Here is a 21070-nt window from a genome sequence, read left to right on the forward strand (position 1 = left end):
TATACTTAGTTTTCTGATTATGCTGCTTGTGAATTTATCATATAATAGCTTCTAGATTTGCTACTAGATTTGCTGCCATATTGGGCAAAAAACGAGGGCCAAAAGGCATAAATAACCCCAGAGATTTGCTACTAGATTTGCTGCCATATTGAAGAAAGACAGAAATAGAAGCTTCTCTAGATTTGATACTAATTTGGTGAAAAAGACGAGAGAGAGAAAGAGGGGAAAAGGTGCTTTTAAAAATGCCAATTTGGGCCGAGAGAGACAAAACCCAGCTCCTGCTCACGTGCAACCAAACGCTTCTCGTCCTGTCCCACGCGGTCCCTTTCTACCAGCCCCACGCGACGCGGCCCCACACGACGCGGCCCCACAGACGACGCGGCGCAACACGTCGGCACGAACGTCCAAATAAACGGATTCCTTCCGTCCGAGCTCCTTCCGCGGGTCTTCGGACAAAGGCTAGGGTAAAGCCGAGGAAAAACTAAGGGGCTGGGGAAAGCCGAGGCACAACTAAGGACCCGAGGGCACGAAAATAGAAATCCCTTTATCTTATGGGAGAGACACCTCTAGTGAACTGTGGACCCCGGTCCATTCTTTTATACTGAAATACAAATCTGCTGCAATACTTGTTCTTTACTGTTCTCTGCAAACAATCATCTTCCACACAATACGGTTAATTCTTTGTTACGAGCAAGCCGGTGAGATTGACAACCTCCATTGTTTCGTTGGGGCAAAGTACTTTGGTTGTGTTGTGCGGGTTCCACGTTGGCGCCGGAATCCCCGGTGTTGCGCCGCATTACATTCCGCCACCATCAACCTTCAACGTGCTTCTTGACTCCCTCATCGGTTCGATTAAACCTTGGTTTCTTACTGAGGGAAAACTTACTGCTGTGCGCATCGCACCTTCCTCTTGGGGTTCCCAACGAACGTGTCAATTATACGCGCATCAAGACTGTTTTCTGGCGCCGTTGCCGGGGAACTGAAGAAAAGCTACACCACAAAGATTTCTAACTCCCACGTCAACTACACGCCAACAGCTGTTTTCTGGCGCCGTTGCCGGGGAGATCAAGACACGCTGCAAGGGGAGTCTCCACTTCCCAATCTCTTTACTTTGTTTTTGTCTTGCTTTATTTTATTTACTACTTTGTTTGCTGCATTATATCAAAACACAAAAAAAATTAGTTGCTAGCTTTACTTTATTTACTGTCTTGCACTCTATATCAAAAACACAAAAAAAAAAATTAGTTACTTGCATTTACTTTACTTATTTCAACATGTTTCCTTTTAATTTTACCGTAAAAGACATGCCGGTAGGACGTGGGTCTATAGTTGGGAGAAACAATATAGAAGAATTTTTCAATCATGTTAGTACCGTTAAAGATTTTGAAGATAGACACTTGGTAGAACTTGCTCCTAATTATGAAATTGCTGCTGCTGCTTTAGTTCGCATGTTGGAAACTAAATTTGTTAATCTCAATCCTATAATCCAACATATGTTTCTTACACTCGGTGATATGGAAGAAGGGGAAAAGAAAGATTTTGTTTTAGAAACCCTTCTTAGAGAATTTGGTGGTATACCAAGAGAAGCTAGAAAGGTCTTTAGTAAATATAAGATGCTTGGTTCTTATACCAATTTTGCTAGTATCCTTGAAAAGATGGACATGGAGAGAGTGAGGTACACTAATAATATTAATGATGGTGGGGAGATCAAAGCGCCGATACCATGTAAGCTCCTAGCGATGAATGAAGCGCTAGAAAATAACTATGCTTGGCTTGTTCTTGAAAATTTGTTTGATGAGAGTAGCAAGCCCAAGACTAATGAAAAGGGAGCCGCTGAAACTTATGTATCCAATATACTATGCATGGTTGAGAAAACTCCAAACCCCGCTGAAGATTCACCGTCTCTCGATAATACTTGATTTACACTTTACGCGCCTAGGCTGAAAGGCGTTAAAGAAAGCGCTTATGGGAGACAACCCATGTTTTTACTACAGTATTTTTGTTTTATTTTTGAGTCTTGGAAGTTGTTTACTACTGTAGCAACCTCTCCTTATCTTAGTTTTGTGTTTTGTTGTGCCAAGTAAAGTCTTTGATAGTAAAGTGAATACTAGATTTGGATTACTGCATGCGAAAACAGATTTCTTCGCTGTCACGAATCTGGGCCTAATTCTCTGTAGGTAACTCAGAAAATTAAGACAATTTACGTGAGTGATCCTCAGATATGTACGCAACTTTCATTCAATTTGGGAATTTTCATTTGAGCAAGTCTGGTGCCTCAATAAAATCCATCTTTACGGACTGTTCGTTTTGACAGATTCTGCCTTTTATTTCGCATTGCCTCTTTTGCTATGTTGGATGAATTTCTTTGATCCATTAATGTCCAGTAGCTTTATGCAATGTCCAGAAGTGTTAAGAATGATTGTGTCACCTCTGAACATGTTAATTTTTATTGTCCACTAACCCTCTAATGAGTTGTTTCGAGTTTGGTGTGGAGGAAGTTTTCAAGGATCAAGAGAGGAGTATGATGCAATATGATCAAGGAGAGTGAAAGCTCTAAGCTTGGGGATGCCCCGGTGGTTCACCCCTGCATATTCTAAGAAGACTCAAGCGTCTAAGCTTGGGGATGCCCAAGGCATCCCCTTCTTCATCGACAACATTATCAGGTTCCTCCCCTGAAACTATATTTTTATTCTGTCACATTTTATGTGCTTTGCTTGGAGCGTCGGTTTGTTTTTATTTTTGTTTTTGTTTGAATAAATGGATCCTAGCATTCACTGTATGGGAGAGAGACACGCTCCGCTGTTGCATATGGACAAATATGTCCTTAGGCTTTACTCATAGTATTCATGGCGAAGGTTGAATCTTCTTCGTTAAATTGTTATATGGTTGGAATCGGGAAATGCTACATGTAGTAATTCTAAAATGTCTTGGATAATTTGATACTTGACAATTGTTGTGCTCATGTTTAAGCTCTTGCATCATATACTTTGCACCCATTAATGAAGAAACACCTAGAGCTTGCTAATTTGGTTTGCATATTTGGTCTCTCTAAAGTCTAGATAATTTCTAGTATTGAGTTTTGAACAACAAGGAAGACGGTGTAGATTCTTATAATGTTTACAATATGTCTTTTATGTGAGATTTGCTGCACCATTCATGCTTGTGTTTGTTTCAAATAACCTTGCTAGCCTAAACCTTGTATCGAGAGGGAATACTTCTCATGCATCCAAAATCCTTGAGCCAACCACTATGCCATTTGTGTCCACCATACCTACCTACTACATGGTATTTCTCCGCCATTCCAAAGTAAATTGCTTGAGTGCTACCTTTAAAATTCCATCATTCGCCTTTACAATATATAGCTCATGGGACAAATAGCTTAAAAACTATTGTGGTATTGAATATGTACTTATGCACTTTATCTCTTATTAAGTTGCTTGTTGTGCGATAACCATGATTTACGGGGACGCCATCAATTACTCTTTGTTGAATATCATGTGAGTTGCTATGCATGTCCGTCTTGTCTGAAGTAAGAGAGATCTACCACCTTAATGGTTAGAGCATGCATATTGTTAGAGAAGAACATTGGGCCGCTAACTAAAGCCATGAATCATGGTGGAAGTTTCAGTTTTGGACATATATCCTCAATCTCATATGAGAATAATAATTGTTGCCACATGCTTATGCATTAAAGAGGAGTCCATTATCTCGTTGTCCATGTTGTCCCGGTATGGATGTCTAAGTTGAGAATAATCAAAAGCGAGAAATCCAAAATGCGAGCTTTCTCCTTAGACCTTTGTACGGGCGGCATGGAGGTACCCCATTGTGACACTTGGTTAAAACATGTGTATTGTGATGATCCGGTAGTCCAAGCTAATTAGGACAAGGTGCGGGCACTATTAGTATACTATGCATGAGGCTTGCAACTTGTAAGATATAATTTACATAACTCATATGCTTTATTACTACCGTTGACAAAATTGTTTCATGTTTTCAAAATAAAAGCTCTAGCACAAATATAGCAATCGATGCTTTCCTCTTTGAAGGACCATTCTTTTTACTTTTATGTTGAGTCAGTTCACCTATTTCTCTCCACCTCAAGAAGCAAACACTTGTGTGAACTGTGCATTGATTCCTACATACTTGCATATTGCACTTATTATATTACTCTATGTTGACAATTATCCATGAGATACACATGTTACAAGTTGAAAGCAACCGCTGAAACTTAATCTTCCTTTGTGTTGCTTCAATACCTTTACTTTGATTTATTGCTTTATGAGTTAACTCTTATGCAAGACTTATTGATGCTTGTCTTGAAGTACTATTCATGAAAAGTCTTTGCTTTATGATTCAGTTGTTTACTCATGTCATTACCATTGTTTTGATCGCTGCATTCATTACATATGTTTACAAATAGTATGATCAAGGTTATGATGGCATGTCACTTCAGAAATTATCTTTGTTATCGTTTTACCTGCTCGGGACGAGCGATAACTAAGCTTGGGGATGCTGATACGTCTCCGACGTATCGATAATTTCTTATGTTCCATGCCACATTATTGATGATATCTACATGTTTTATGCACACTTTATGTCATATTCGTGCATTTTTCGGAACTAACCTATTAACAAGATGCCGAAGTGCCACTGCTTGTTTTCTGCTGTTTTTGGTTTCAGAAATCCTAGTAAAGAAATATTCTCGGAATTGGACGAAATCAACGCCCAGGGTCCTATTTTGCCACGAAGCTTCCGGAAGACCGAAGGAGAGTCGAAGTGGGGCCACGAGGTGGCCAGACACCAGGGCGGCGCGGCCCAGGCCCTGGCCGCGCCGACCTATGGTGTGGGCCCCTCGTGCCGCCTCTTTACCTGCCCTTCCACCTACAAATAGCCTCCGTCGCGAAACCCCCAGTACCGAGAGCCACGATACGGAAAACCCATGCGAGACGCCGCCGCCGCCAATCCCATCTCGGGGGATTCGGAGATCTCCTCCGGCACCCTGCCGGAGAGGGCATTCATCTCCCGGAGGACTCTTCACCGCCATGGTTGCCTCCGGAGTGATGAGTGAGTAGTTCACCCCTGGACTATGGGTCCATAGCAGTAGCTAGATGGTTGTCTTCTCCTCATTGTGCTTCATTGTCGGATCTTGTGAGCTGCCTAACATGATCAAGATCATCTATCCGTAATACTATATGTTGTGTTTGTCGGGATCCGATGGATAGAGAATACTATGTTATGTTAATTATCAAGTTATTACCTATGTGTTGTTTATGATCTTGCATGCTCTCCGTTATTAGTAGAGGCTCCGGCCAAGTTTTTGCTCTTAACTCCAAGAGGGAGTATTTATGCTCGATAGTGGGTTCATGCCTCCATTGAATCGCGGGACGAGTGACGAAAGTTCTAAGGTTGTGGATGTGCTTGTTGCCACTAGGGATAAAACATTGATGCTATGTCTAAGGATGTAGTTATTGATTACATTACGCACCATACTTAATGCAATTGTTTGTTGTTTTGCAACTTAATACCGGAAGGGGTTCGGATGATAACCTGAAGGTGGACTTTTAGGCATAGATGCATGTCTGGATAGCGGTCTATGTACTTTGTCGTAATGCCCAATTAAATCTCACTATATTTATCATGTCATGTATGTGCATTGTTATGCCCTCTCTATTTGTCAATTGCCCGATCGTAATTTGTTCACCCAACATGCTTTTATCTTATGGGAGAGACACCTCTAGTGAACTGTGGACCCCGGTCCATTCTTTTATACTGAAATACAAATCTGCTGCAATACTTGTTCTTTACTGTTTTCTGCAAACAATAATCTTCCACACAATACGGTTAATTCTTTGTTACAGCAAGCCGGTGAGATTGACAACCTCACTGTTTCGTTGGGGCAAAGTACTTTGGTCGTGTTGTGCAGGTTCCACGTTGGCGCCGGAATCCCTGGTGTTGCACCGCATTACATTCCGCCACCATCAACCTTCAACGTGCTTCTTGACTCCTACTGGTTCGATTAAACCTTGGTTTCTTACTGAGGGAAAACTTACTGTTGTGCGCATCGCACCTTCCTCTTGGGGTTCCCAACGAACGTGTCAATTATACGCGCATCAAAAGTCAAGAAGAATCTCGAAAGAAAGAAGAAGCAAAGAAAACAAGAGAAGAAGCAAAGCACGAAGAAGCTAGACAAAAAAGAAGAAGAAGCAAAGCAAGAAGAAGCTATAAATAAAGTATAAGCAAAGAAAGCAAGAGAAGAAGAAAAGCTAGAAGAAGCTAGAAAGAAAAAAGAAGCAAAGAAAGGAAGAGAAGAAGCAAAGCAAGAAGAAGCTAGAAAGAAAGAAGAAGCAAAGAAAGCAAGAGAAGAAGCAAAGCAAGAAGAAGCTAGAAAGAAAGAAGGAAACAAAGCACGAGAAGAAGCAAAGCAAGAAAAAGCTAGAAAAAAAAAAGCAAAGCAAGAAGAAGCTAGAAAGAAATAAGAAACAAAAAAAAGCAAGAGAAGAAGCAAAGAAAGAAAAAGAAGAAGCAAGGAAAAGCAATCAATCTAGCAAGTGCAAGAGAAAAGAAGGAAAGCGAGAACAAGCAAAAATACCTACAGCACAAGCAAGCACAAACACAAGCAAAAAAAAGCGTAAGCAACACAAGCACATGCAAGCACAAGCACAAGCACAAGTAGCTACATCAGAAATGGAAGCAAGCTACAGGAATTTGTTAACTGAATTTGTTGCAAGCAAACAGTGGAAGCAAGCTACTGGAATTCCTACCTATTGACCATATCCTGAAATCTGTAGTGCTTTACAGTACACTGACGGCATATATATATAGTTGATACTCCAATGAGTTTTTAAAGCAGGGAGACATGATCATGCCAAACTACAATAAACTAGGTCCTTAGCAGCCTGGTCTTCTTATCCTCAGCTAACTACTGTTGCTACTGTTATGTGTTGATTATTATGTGCTCAGTACTCAAACTGATTTACTGGTAGTACTTCTATTATTATGTGTCAAACTGCTTCACAGTAATGAAACATGGAGTATATCTAAGCTCATGTGCTCGGATACACAGAGCCAATAGCGAGTTTGAGAGTAGTTAGGACATACCCTTGTGGTCCTTTGGGCATTCACGGCTATGCGCAGCTCATTCACCTCCAGGTCGCCTCCGTAGGATGTACCGAGAGGACGACAACACGGTCTTCCAGCTGCTCCGTGCGAAGGCACCGCGATCTTCTCGTTGATCCTACACAACCCCTCTGTGCAACCTCTCTGCTCCAGTTGAGTCCAATAAGTTCACTTGCCATGGACCTGCAAGGATTTTGTCAGACAACCATCCAAAAATGATGCACCATGCCGTGCGCTACTGGAAACTGGAAGATATAATATTCTAAAACAGAAACTACAAACAAATAGGGATACTCCCAAGGGGTCCCATCACCCAGCTCACTCGCCGGATGAAGAGAGCCCAGGACAGCTCCAGTCGGTGGGCGACTAGGCCAAGTGCCCTAGCGACTGAAGCCCGGAACGACTGGATCTGCGCAAGGTCCATGAAGGAAGCGTACTGGCCCAAGAGGCCTTATACTTGTAAACCCTCGGTGGATGCACATATAAAGTGTAACATCCCAGGATTTGGGGTTACAAAAATAGAGGAAACATATGTGTGCATTGCAACTGTGTCATGGCAACTGTGCCAAGTATACTAGGACCATAGCCATATTGTAGAAACACTTAAAAGTATTGGAGCTATACTCTAATAGTTATGTGTTTAGAATAGCCATGTTTGAACCTAGAGATATCATGTGAGGTAGTCCTCAACAAAATAGAAGTTAAGTTAGTACTTCCAAAGGAAATTAGGTTAACCACAACTATTTTGGACCAATTTGTTCAACTTTATTCGAATGTAAATGAGCAATTAGGGTAAATGTTGACACAAATAGTAGCATGCCATATATACGTGCTAAGTATCACGATATGAACCTATCTTATGTGGTGTTGTATACTACACATCAGGACTTAATGTTTAGAGATGTCTTACTCAACTATTATATTCAGGCTTATGATGGTGTGTATTATAAGCACAAAGCTAAATCTTCTTGAATTTTATTGGATCCTCATTGATGGACTAGATCCGTACATGAAGTTTGACTTTGATATGCAAGTGCATGTTGCAATATCAAGTTCTCACTTGGTGTTATAGATCTAGTGGGTAATGGTATTCGTGTGAGGAAGTGACGAATTCTGAAGATTTTGAAGACAAGATGAAGCTTCATCAGAAAAAGGAAGCAAAATAATGGGAAGCAACCACGATACTCTGAAGGAAGTGCCAAGTAAAACTCATGCTTAACCTCAACAAATGTGTAGTTTAGTACGGGAGAAGCATGAAAGTGAGAATTATGGTAAGTATGGAGAAGCTGAAGTAGATCGATAATCATTATGAAAGAGGGAATGCATGGGAAATCACTTAGCATACTACATTTATAGTGTTAGCTAGTGGTTTTCTTGCAAAATAAACCCTAAAGAAGGAAGATGACAAGTAAAACCATAGCAGATATAAGAAGACCGCAGTTGGTATAGGATCAATACGGGGAGATAAAGTAGAAGATGTCTCGTCCAGTTGATTAGAACCTATAAAAGAGTCCACTTTTGGATATAAAAAAGCCACAGTAGTTACCAAGTAGTCCGCAATTGGACTATTTGTAACAAGAAGTTGTGAACGAATAAAATCTTGCGGCCGAATAATTATGACCTATAAACATTCAGTCGAAGGATTCAGAATGGATGTCCACAATTGAGTGGATACACCACAAAGATTCTTCGCGAGACCCTAGAAGAGTACAAACCATAAGCTATACCTAGACCAATATTCTAACCATGAGTCCAATGGTTGGAAGAAAAGGAGTTGAAGACCATAAAAAAACTTCAAGGGGGAGAGTAAAGATTGAGTTGGATGAATCAGGACTCAATATTTTGAGCAAGATAGAAGAAGGTCTGAACTGAGAGGAAGTTCGATCTTATTTTCATAAGATGGTTGGACACTACTTTCAGAAGGATGTCAGACCAGAAGCCGAGGTTCATACCTCGAGGAAGTAAGAATTGCACGATAGCTTGAGAAAGTGAGTAATATTTACTCAGAAGTACGAAAGCTCAAGTAAGCCAAGGATAATGAAGTTGGATGAAGACAAAGACCTATTTTACCAATTAGTAAAGGTTATCAAATTAGTCATCAGTTAAGACTATCAACAAAAGAAGATGTCCCAATCATTGAATCTTCAAGGAGAAAGAAAACAAGCTTATAGTGTTGGAAGAAATCATAGAATTTAAGTAAGAAACCACTGTTCAGTGGCAGACACTAGTGGATTCCAGGAAGAATCTGGACAATGGATATATTCAATTATATCCAACAAGATCAAAACGGAGTTCGAGAAAAATTGTAATCTGCACAAGTCAGTTCCACATCCCAAAACGTGAGAGAGCTCAAACTTCGAGGACGAAATTTACTTTAAGGCCATTTAACTGTTTTTCCTTTATTAGTTTGGTTTTCCAGTACGATTTTTTAGTGTGGTTTTTTCCTTTTTCGGATTTATGGTTTCGTTTTCTATAATTCGTTGGTTTTCAATATTTTAACATGTTCAATTTTTGAAATTTTCTAATTTTGAAAAATTTGAGATTTGGAAATTGTTCAAATTTTGAAAATATGCAGATTTGGAAACTGTTCAAATCGAAAAATGTCCAAATTTCGAAAATATTCATATTTGAAAATTTATTCAAATTTCAATAATATTTAGATTTGAAAATTAATTTAAATTTAAAAAATGTTCGTGTTCAAAATTTGTTCAAAATTCGAAAATGTTCAGTTTTAAATTTGTTCAAATTTCAAAATATTATTTTTTTAATTGTTCAAGTTCAAAAAATGTTCATATCTAACAACTATTCATATATGGAAAAAATGTTATTTTTTCAGAAATAATCAGATTTTGTAAAACGGAAAAAAATTGAAAAAAGAAAGAAAAAAAAGGAAAAGAAGATATTACCTGATCCTGGGCCGCGGCCCAAGTAACTGCCACGAGGGTGTGCGGCACCCACGCTCTACCGACCAGGTCGGTGGAGAGGAGTGCCCCTTCCGCATCCCTGAGGCAGCCGGCCACTGCACTAGGAACTGCTTCGCCGCCTCCTACAGGGCCTTAGACCCCCGCCACGACGACTCTCATCCAGCACCGTGCGCCGGCGCCAGTACGTCCACCACATAGCGACGGGCTCCGGAGCCGCATGGGCAAGCAGCCCTGGATATGGGTAGTGGTTTCGCACTTTTAGTGTGAGGCCACTAGCGGAGAAGGTTTTCCTAATCAGTTTTCCTATGCACGAAAAATGCTAAAAAAAATATTTTTTTGCATTTATAAATGCCAACCTATTTTCTAAAAATTTAAAAATCCTGATAAATCAAAATAAATATATTAGGATCATTAAAACTAGTTTCCACCGAACTACAATTTTATAAAAACATATTTATATCTAGAAGGGTTTAATGGACTTTAACCACACAAATTAGTTTTCGGAGTTTATTGGGTCATATTTTGTTTCGTAAAATATAAATACGTAATTAAAACTCAAATAAGAGAAAAAAAAAATTTCTAACACATGTAACGTTTAGAGCATGTTTGGAAAATATCTCAATCTCATGTAAATTCGAATAAAAATAAATAAATTATTTCCCACACATTTTTATTATATAAAACATGGTTGGGTTTTTTAAATGAGTGAAATAAAATCCAATTTAGATTTTTAAAATACTCCCCAAAACAAAAACCCAGTGATGTGGGCATTACCCTTTCGGTACCGGGCATTGCTATACCCGATACAGATTATCAAGATGGACCGGCACAAGGACTCGACAAGCTGGACCTGTACGCGCCTCAACTTGGACTACAAGGAAAGAAGACGCCAATATGAATCCTACTACGACTCTTGTAAATCCTAGCTTGGCTGATATATAAAGCCAGGCAGGGGCACCCCTTAGGATGGGAATATTCAGAAACATAAATCATAAAAGCGATACGCCTAGACATCGCAACCCGCAGATTAGAACTAGATTAGATAAAATAACTCCGCCTATGGCGGCTTCCTGTACACATATATTCATATAGTGGATTGCTAGCAGGACGTAGCGATCCTCCACCGCGGGGACGTGAACCTGGGTACGTCGCCATCGTCGCCTTTCTCTAACCCAAGCCCCTCATAATGGGCATTGCCGAGGAACCACCTCGTCACCCAGTGTTTCGGATAAGGTTTAGAAGTCATAATCTTCATTTATTTAATTTTACTACAAAGTTTGTATTTTTATAAGGGTCTCCCCTCATAAACCTATGTACTTGTCGCACTTGTCGTATTCTAAGTCCTAGGACTCGCTCGCAGCCACGCGTGGATACTCGTGCCGAGGTAACATCATGAAAATGCCGGTTAACTGTGGATGCACAAGTCATCGACACAAAATGGATGAGCGGTGGCTATCACCGTCCATGCTAAGGCGAGTGGAGTCCTCCCGACTCCTCCTCCTAAATATGGAGAGTACGTCAACCACCATGCTCGATAACGTTCCTTGCACCCAATCAGCGAGTGCAGCAGGGGTGGTAGATGAGTGAATCCGGTTCTTAACAAACTAAATAAATACAGCTTATACTAAACTTTTATACTTCTATCTATAGAACATATGTATAGGATGATATGGTCTTAGTGTGAACATTTTTTTCTTAGTTATTTAGCATAGTTAACCAAATATATAGTGAAGTTGCTAAATACATTATTGTAGTTGTAATATTCTTTGGTACAATGCATCATTCAAAACTACTCTTGCATTGTGATAAATTTAAGTTGTACTTCGTCACAATAGTTTCTTCTTGAATCATTTTTTACAGCTGCGTAATATTTATGTCAAAATCTATAAAGCGTGCGCCATCTAACAAAATAATTTGAAAAGAAAAGACAAGGAATCGTTGTTTTTCATTGATGTAGAAGGAAGAAAGGTTAGCATTTATATTTTCCTAGCAAACTGAAATATGGTTCATTCGGCCTAACAAATATCTTAATACCGGTTTTGAGAGCACGCACCATGAATCGAATTATCGAAGCATGCATTTTAGGCTGCGCGTGAGAAGCTGCAAACTTTGGTTTGTTCGCGCTGATCAAGTTAGGCAATGCGCTTCGCAGGTACGCCGCCACGTTGCCACGCCGGCCTTCACGTGGGAAACCGTCGTCCTGCTCGATCAGCGTTCACCCAGCCGCACATAACGCATTTCAAATGAAGTAGAAGCGCAGAGGGGATTAGAGGGCAATGTTAAAAAAAAAAAATTGCTGCAGGAGATCGTTATTTACCAGGAGGCTTCTACTGCGGTATTTCTTTCATCGCCACAAATATTAACATGGGGAGTAATACCCATTTAGACCGTTTGGAAAAAAGAAAATCTGAATTGTGTCAACTAGACTAAATATATGATCCACTCGGTTTTGAAGATCGACCCTGAAACTAAGAAGCAAAAGATCAGAATGCACTCTTTCCATCCAAGATGCTCCATTTTGGCCTAATGTCTCTCAAAATTAGATTATTTCCTTCCAAATTCCCCACGCTTCAAAAATAAGTTTTTTGCAAAAATAAAGGCCCCAGGGCAATGTTTGCGACTGCGTTGGTGTATTTAGGCTACTGATCAGGGATGCAAGCGGGACTTTGAGGGTGTCCCGCACAGTCTCGCATTTGTTTAGTGGGTGTCCCGCGGAAGCCTACGGGCCGGTGCTCAGGATCTCACATATGCCTATCAATACCCACATATATGTTTGCTACTGCCCACAAAACACACATGTGACACACAACTGTGAACAAAATCAACAGTTACACGAGCGACCTAGCTGGGGGCAGCTGAGGAACACCAATACGGCCACCACGGAGGGCAGTACTCGGCCATCTTCACCTCTGCAAAACGAAAAAAGAACAGCAGGCGGGCGCCCCGCTGCTGAATCTGACAAGAAATTGTTCATTGTGTCTCTTTCACATTGACATTGTTTCATGCTCATGTACCAGGCTGGGCACGGATGAGGAGGTCGACGACGCGGGCCTTGACGTCGTTGAGCAGGGGCAGGTCCTGCGGCAGAGGGAAGCACACATACACAAGAAGGCGAGGAAGGCGAGTGACGTGATGGAGCGCGCACACCACTCCCGCGCACCCAACACCACCCGCTCCATGCGGTCACCGCATCGAACATGTCGTTCCTCTGCACGGCATACCACCACACACTTGATTAACTAATCCAAACTATTGTGTTGCCTTTATAGGAAACATCAAGGCAATCGTCTGATCTGTCACAGAAAAGCTGGACAACACCGTGTCACGGTAGAGATATTAGGCAGCTGCAACAATTACCGCTATGGTGGAACTTACCGGCTACGCTTTGGGCACATTTCTTGTTCTAAATCTCGTCAGCCTGAGGATAAAGTTAAGTAGGACGTACGTGCGGGCTCGCAAGGCTGTCAACTTACCCCACAATTTTTTGGTACTTAACTGCGGGTGCCCACGTACAAGATTAAGTGGGCTAATTATGCGGGTTCTGTGAACGGCCCACTCCCACTTGCACCCTTTTCTACCAGTCATGCATCTCCCTTCTCTCCGCTAAGAGGATCATATCAGCAAATTATCCACCTGGCCTTTTTGGTGGTCATAGTTGCGGCCTTGCGGGTCTGGGATTATTAATCTAATCTGGTCAGGGTTCATGGTTCCGATGGTTATATATAACAAATCTTGGACGTTTACTGAACATTTTTTAAAAAGCTTTGAATTCAAGTTATTGGATTTTTTAAAACTATAGTAACTGCACGGTAACCAGAAAATTCAAAATATCTCATTTGGGTTGGTCTCTTGATTTTTTTTTTTCCCGGTATCGCCTTAAACGCGGCGCTCGGGAACCTCACTTACTGACCGGTAACCAAAACCTTGCTTTTGGTGCGTTCAGCATTCCCAGGTTATGAATATCCATGGCGCCACCTATAAGAAAACGTTGCCGCCCAACGTGAGCGCATGTGGGTGGGTGTGGATCAGCAAGCTAGACACTGGATGTCACAAAGCAATCGACGATACAATATGTAGCGCTCATGGCATTGCTTTTCTGTAAAGGTCCTTCAGTAATATTAATCTCAGGTTAGTTAATTGACTCACCAGCCGTGACAGCCATTTGGACCACTACATGGCATCGCATCGCATCCACTTTCACTATCACACCATCAGTCGTTGCCGCTGAGAAGGTCGAAGCTCCTCCGGGAAATGGAGAGCAGCGGCGGCGTGGGAGAGCATCACGTCCGGATGTCGGCTTGCGGCGGACCAGCAAGCAAGGCCCCTACCGCTGGCCCGCCGGAGATGGGGCTGAATCGTTTCGTCCGGTTTGTGGCGCTCATCGAGAGGCTCGGCAACGCCTTGGGCACGCTGGCCTTCACCTGGGCGACCGTCGTCCTGCTCGGCGGCTACTCCAAGGACCTCAGACTGGACGATGATTTTTGGTACGCCACGGCGATAGTGTTCCTGGAAGCTACAAGGTATGCGAAAGCAGATTCTGTTAGCACAGGCCAATACGTACGAACCCCATTTAGGCATTTGTAGGTAGTACTAAAGGATAGTTTAAAACATGTTCTTTATGATTTTCTCCTGTTTTTGTACATGTGCCTAAATTAACACTTAGTAGCACCATGAACTTTTTTAGAACTTGCAGAGTATTTATGTCTAAGAACTCGCCAAGGGGTGCATATGACATAATGTAAGACTTTCACCATGGCATGGAATTAACACATGGCTTAATATATGATGAAATTTATTATTCAAAATAGAGGGCTATTGTAAGTGTTTCTACTTGTTGTAATAATATTACTGCTACAACTTATACCTGTTACTTTATGCACAGTTAATTGTCATCAGAGCTTGACTGTCCATACTTGAAATTATCGTGCTACCTATTGTAAACTTCCATAGACTTGAAACTTGTTTCTCTAGAAAAATAGAAGTACTCTACTGCTTCATTTCTGCACAAGTTTTGGCTACTGGTTTCAAAATTTTGTCCAAGCGAACCATTAGGGCCGGTAACCACGGGCAACCCAAAAAGAGCTGTCGTTTGCTCAAAAAAGTCTTTGCCATTCAAATGGTAGTTGACATATATAATTATCAAAAATCAACTAAAGTTTGTCATTATTTCCACGAACTTTTGTCGATTTTTTTTCCTTTGGTTCAGTTACCGTGAGTCAACGGTAAGACTAGTAACCAGCTGGTTAGAAAAACATTTAACCCGGCATCAATGACACAAAGGCTTAGCTATGGTTCAAATTAACAAAAAAAAAACAGCACTGCTATGATCTACATTAGTCAGAATATATTTATCCTTGTTACATGTTTTATCTTTCTTAAGCATTAAGATCTAGATGCTCACCATCTTGGACTTGTGATTTGTGCAATGTCAATATATCATTTAACACCATATCTACATACTTCAGGATGTTCACCCGCAACAATAGACTGGATTACCAACTGTTTTTTAACACCAGAGGAGCTTTTAGACCTGTTGGCTGGAATGGACTGATTGCAATCCTATGCTTTTTCGATGTTTTGGTGATCCTCCTAAAGAAAGGTTATCTGTCTAATATGGGGATTCTTTTGATGGCAGTAATACTTGCAACTGGCAGGTTCCTGTCTGGGCTCAAACTGCACATATGCAACCCACTGCGCCATGCCATATCGGTATGGAGCCCCTTGGTTGCAATCCTACTGATGGCTCCCCCTCTAACAGATAGCGTTACTCGATACATATATGCTGCTGATTATAATCAATATCAAATCGAAGAGCAAAAACTAGGCCCGTTGCCCAGATGGATAGTGTTCACAGTACTACTTGTGCCAATGCTGTTGGTAACAATAAGCAGGTTACGGTTCCCAAGAATCATCACACTTGTGCGTAGAGCTCTGGGCAGCAGACAAGTATTTTGGCGCCGAGTTATTACCAACTTGTGCATGGTTTCAGCGCTAGGAATGCAGGTGTTCATGCTGCACCTAGATCCATCCGTGAACCTTCCTGTGGTCTTAATAATCCAACTGTGCGCCTTTGCGGTGGTGTCATTTGGCAACTTCCAGATCCCAGCAGCAGTGTTGCGTATCGTACTGGCATTGTTGAGCCTTCAGCACAAGTACGGGCCTAAAGAAGAAAACCTCAAGGCATCTATGAGAATCTTCTATGGGATGGTGCTTGGACAAGGAATGCTCTATGTTGTGGCTTGCATGCTTGAGTTCTTTTCATTCATCCCTCGGAGATCCCTCGTCCATAGTGGTGGGTTTAGAGGTCAGTGGGGTGTGGAATCTGTCAACCTATACTATGCATATGCCTTGGAAAAATGCATGCAAGAGGGTGTGCTTGCTCCAAAGAAGATCAGCCTCAGCACCTTTGCCATTGATTCTCTAAACTCAGACTCACCAAAGAAACAGCTCAACGGGATCCGGACGATGCACTGCTTTCTCCAAAGGGGGCCAACCAAGGCACAACTCTTTTCAGAACTCACAATTTCTAACATGACGATGGCCAGAATAATCAGAATGTTGGATTGGACAAGTCCAAAGGATAGAGCAATCAGATTATATGCCGCAAAGGTCACCACTGAACTTGCAAAGAACATCCGTGCTGTCACTTTCCCCGGCACAATGCAGCTTCTATCTGCACTCCTTGATGCTGATAGCAGACCAAAAAGAGGAAACCCGCTTCTGATTACAGATGATGAACAGGAAAAAATACGAGATCCATTTCTGAATATAGAAGATAGCCAAGAGAAAGAACACGATGCAGTAAAGGATGTAAATGGTAACCGAGGGCAAAGACAAGACCCACTTGAAGAAACCGATAACCTGCTGGAAACACAAAACCGATCGACCAAGCAAGCTTGCATCAACAAACAGAATTGTGTACTCAGGTGCTGGCAGCGGATTTCAGAATTTTGTTCAATTCCCGAGGAGCAGATGTCGACAGACCATGATCTTCTCCCAGCACTTGCCATGTCAATTATTGAAAGTCTTGCTAGTTGTGATCAGGAAAATTGTGTACAAATCAGCAATGCAGCTGACCTCGTCCCTAAGATCATAGGATTCACAAGCTACACAAGGGGCACGGACAATGTGAATACCAAGGCACAAGAAAAGATCTTGTTGAAGTCTTCACTGAAGGTGCTACAAAGGCTCACAAGCATTGGTGGCGAAATCGGCATAACACTGCGGTACAAGATATCAAACCATCCTTTCCTGTTGACAAACCTCGCAGAGGTCTTGGGAAACAATAGGAGCAGCCAGGAATCAATAAAGATTGTGGCAGAAATACTCAGGAACATTGCGGTTGATGGGAACACAAGGCAGGAGATTGGTCAAATCCAACTGATCATTACCATGCTGATGCATGTATTTCTAAATGCAGAAGGAAGCCCAAGTACCAATGCTGATCGCTTGCTACGGAAAGTTGCCGGGCAAGCACTGGCAATGCTGACAACAGAGAGTGTCCAGAACTGCTTGGTCATATTGAGGGAACCAGAGTTCATTAAGAAACTCAAGACTATGATCCTGATTAATGATGACAGGTACATATATGTGGCGGCAAGCCTGATGCGCAATCTGTGTCTGCACGCTCGTTCCAAGCTCAGGGAGTCAGACTTGAAGGAGATATCTCGTACCCTGCGAGAGGTGGGCCCTGCTAATTCAAGCAACAAATGCACTATTAGATGTGAATAATGAAATTTTCCATCTGCATATGTTCTTGTGCTCAATATATTGTGAAAATTTGGCCTGCACTTTTTACCACTGAAGTATAGCTGTATATTATATTTTTACTGACCATATGCATTCCATTACAGGTGTTGGAAAGAATAATGAATGCGGAAGGGGCAGAACTAGAGATCCTCATTGGCCTTAGTTCACAGATATGTAAAGTCATTCCTGGGGAGTTTACCCGAGAACTAGAAGATGGTCAGATTGAGAGGAGATTTGCGGAGAGGCTTGTCGACACACTGAATGCAAATACAAAACCTAGTGCTCACTGTCCTGGGATCAGAAGGGTGATACTTGAGCAAATAATATACATGATAGAGTTCAATTCTCGGTATGCATACCGTTTCAAAGAATGCAGGATGACAGAAGCCCTGTCAACGGTAGAACATACACTGTCAAAGGCTGAAAACTACAGGCTTTTCTTGGGCGACACAGGATTTATGGAGTGTAGCACACCTCTCTCCACTCTTCTGGACAGAGCTAAAGAACTTATGGGTTGTGACTAACAACTAGATTTCATCACGTGGTAGAAGACTCCAATTTCCCCATATGATAAGCTATTTGTGGGACATTATCCATCCACAATTGCATTGAGTTGTTCATTGCAATAGAATAAGGGCGCCACAAAATTTAGAGTTGATATCAAAGAATGCAGGTATTTGACTTTGTATGATTCTGAAATTATTAATAGTCTACGTACTTGCTGTATTTTGAAAGAACAAAATAACTCTTTTGCAGTGAGAATAACGGATATTGTAGTTCAACATAATAATATCACATTATCTGCAATTCATTTACGGAGTATTAGATTTGCTACCAGTAGTAGGTTAAAATGCATATTTGTTTGTCTTCAAATGTTTGTGAATCAATGCCTGTGGATGATTCAGGTGATTATTAATCCACCTGTTTCTTGCCCCCCTTGGATATTCAACTTGATGTCAACATTACATGCGTTGGTAAAAACAAGAAGAGAAAATTGCTATAAGACCACTGATATTTTATAAGATATGGGAGGGTTTTCTACCTATGATCCTGCATTGTGATTCAATATGAAATACCGTACAAAATATGATTCTAGTGCTGCATCTGAAGCCCAAAACAAAAGCTCAATAGCATTCGTGTTGTTTAAGACTGGGGGAGTATGGTGTTTAATTAGTCCAGAATTGAGTAGTCAGAGGGCCTGGAGGCGTATGTTGTTTAATTATTTCGGAACAGAGTATTCAAGAGGAACCAAGTGAGTACAGATCCTACAAACTCCATAACTTTGGGATGCCAATTTGCTCGTGTTAATCTTAACTAAGAAGCGTCGACTTTGGCAGTGGATAAAAACCTTATTAAATGATCGAGTTTACCTAACAACAAATCGAGACAGCAACCATGTAAAATCCAGGATTATTCCCAATTTCCAACACCTACAGGGCAATGATAAAATTCCTGCTACCCACATCACGATTGGCCGCTAAACACTACAATAGTCAGTAACGATACCCCAGAGACCACAGATTCAAAGCTTCCTGTATCAAGCCGTGCAGCCGATTAGAGTTGATATCACGAATACAGGTTGTTGCAATGGCAAAAGAACAATCTTGAGTGAGCGGAAACAGGTTCTTTGCAGTGACCAGTTAGAATAATAGATATTGTAGTTAATCATATCATTGAATCAGTAATTATTTATCTGATTTTCTACAACTAGCAGTTTAAAAATGCATATGCACTTGCCTTCAAATGTTTGTGTATCAATGCTTGTCGATGGTTCGGGCAATTATTGCTCTACCTCGCCACGAGAATGGACATGTTTTATGTCATAAAGCATAGTTCATGTCAGCATTGCCTGTCCTGGTAGCAGCAACATGAAAAATGGCTAAGAGACCATTGAAATTTTATAAGGTATGGAAGGATCCTACATGTGATCCTACATTGTGATTCACTATGAAATACCATACTAACGAATATCATCCTAGTGCTGCATTTGAAGCCGCCCAAGTGCCCAAGGATAAAATCTGAATAGCCTTAAGTTTCAGCCTGATGGTGTAGGCTGTTTAATTCGTAGGAAATTAAGTGGTCAAGAGGAACCAGCTTAGTACAGATCATAAAACCCCATAGCTTTGGGCTGCTAGTTGGCTAGTGTCAGCGGTGGATCAAAATCTTACACTAGAGGAATCGATTTGAACTAAAAACAAATCAAGCCAGAAACCATGTAAATTCCAGGTTCTTCCAATACTGCAACAACTGAATCCTCTACAACCCACAATGCGATTGGCTATCAACTCTAGTAAGTAGCGATAAGCCGATACCCAAGAGACCACTGATTGGCATCAAGCCGCGCTGCAAGGGGTCCAATGTAAACCTTAAAGCTCGGCAGTTGGCACTAAATGGCCCAAATTAACCTCCGCAATGAGCGCGGCCGCTGCCCGTAGCGAGATGCGAAAGGAACGGTAACTGCACCTCTGGAAATCCGCGACGAACTGTTCCCCGACCTAGCGGAGAAGGCGGAGGCGGAGCTCGTCGGCCGGCTCCTTCCGGCCGGCGCCTTTCTCCGAGTCTCGAGACGGCAATCAGTACAGCGCAGCAGGCCGCATGGCCTTAGTTCAGTAATATATTCTTCAGTTTTGTCAGTTTTTAAAAACCCTAACACCTTCCATAAGTTGGAAATTACAACAAAAAAACAACAGATTTTGGGCTGGTTATTAACAAAAATGTCACCACACGGGAATGGAAAAAAGGTTATAGGAGCTTTTGATCTCCCGGTCTTACAACGCCTTCGCTCAAAACACTGGACTGAAACTTTAGTAAATTCTTTACTCAAACATTTCGTGTCCTGCTTTGCCAAAGAAGAAACGTTTAGTGTTTTGCCGAAACAACCATTTAAACTTAGGGTCTCAGCTGAGAATTAGCTTAGTACTCAGTAGAATAATGTAGTCTTTTATAGTTGTTTCTTTTATGTTTTTTCTAGTTTTTTACAATTTAAGTCCTTTTCTTTTAGAAGCACACAAACTAATTTTCTCCCTCTCATATTCGGTAAAATAAAATCACGCGACAAAAAATATTCAGAAACATTTTCATAATTTAAACATTTTAAAAAAATTCAATTGCAACCTGGCTTACAACTGAAAAATTCTCGGTTGCAACCTTGCTTGCAACTGGAAAATTCTCACTTCATATCACATCCCAGTCCATCATGCAGCTGGAGGAGGTACGTGTGATTTATTGCAACTGGATAAAATCTCGGTTACAACCATAGTTACAACTGGATAAATATCAGT

At 41.3% G+C, this 21070-nt stretch overlaps 1 protein-coding gene across 1 annotated transcript in view; it reads left to right on the forward strand.

Moving 5' to 3' along the window:
• The window catches only part of LOC124672879, a 28421-nt gene extending 9965 nt beyond the window's left edge, over positions 1-18456 (forward strand). The window contains exons 2-6 of the mRNA XM_047209038.1: positions 13058-13222; positions 14273-14560; positions 15506-15803; positions 15855-17723; positions 17894-18456. Of these exons, the coding sequence (XP_047064994.1) occupies positions 13058-13222; positions 14273-14560; positions 15506-15803; positions 15855-17723; positions 17894-18313 (3040 nt within the window). The 3' untranslated portion in view covers positions 18314-18456. The remainder of the gene's footprint in view (positions 1-13057; positions 13223-14272; positions 14561-15505; positions 15804-15854; positions 17724-17893) is intronic.
• Positions 18457-21070: the final 2614 nt, after the last annotated feature.

This window comes from Lolium rigidum, chromosome 7, assembly GCF_022539505.1.
Source record: "Lolium rigidum isolate FL_2022 chromosome 7, APGP_CSIRO_Lrig_0.1, whole genome shotgun sequence".
Taxonomy (NCBI): Eukaryota; Viridiplantae; Streptophyta; class Magnoliopsida; order Poales; family Poaceae; genus Lolium; species Lolium rigidum.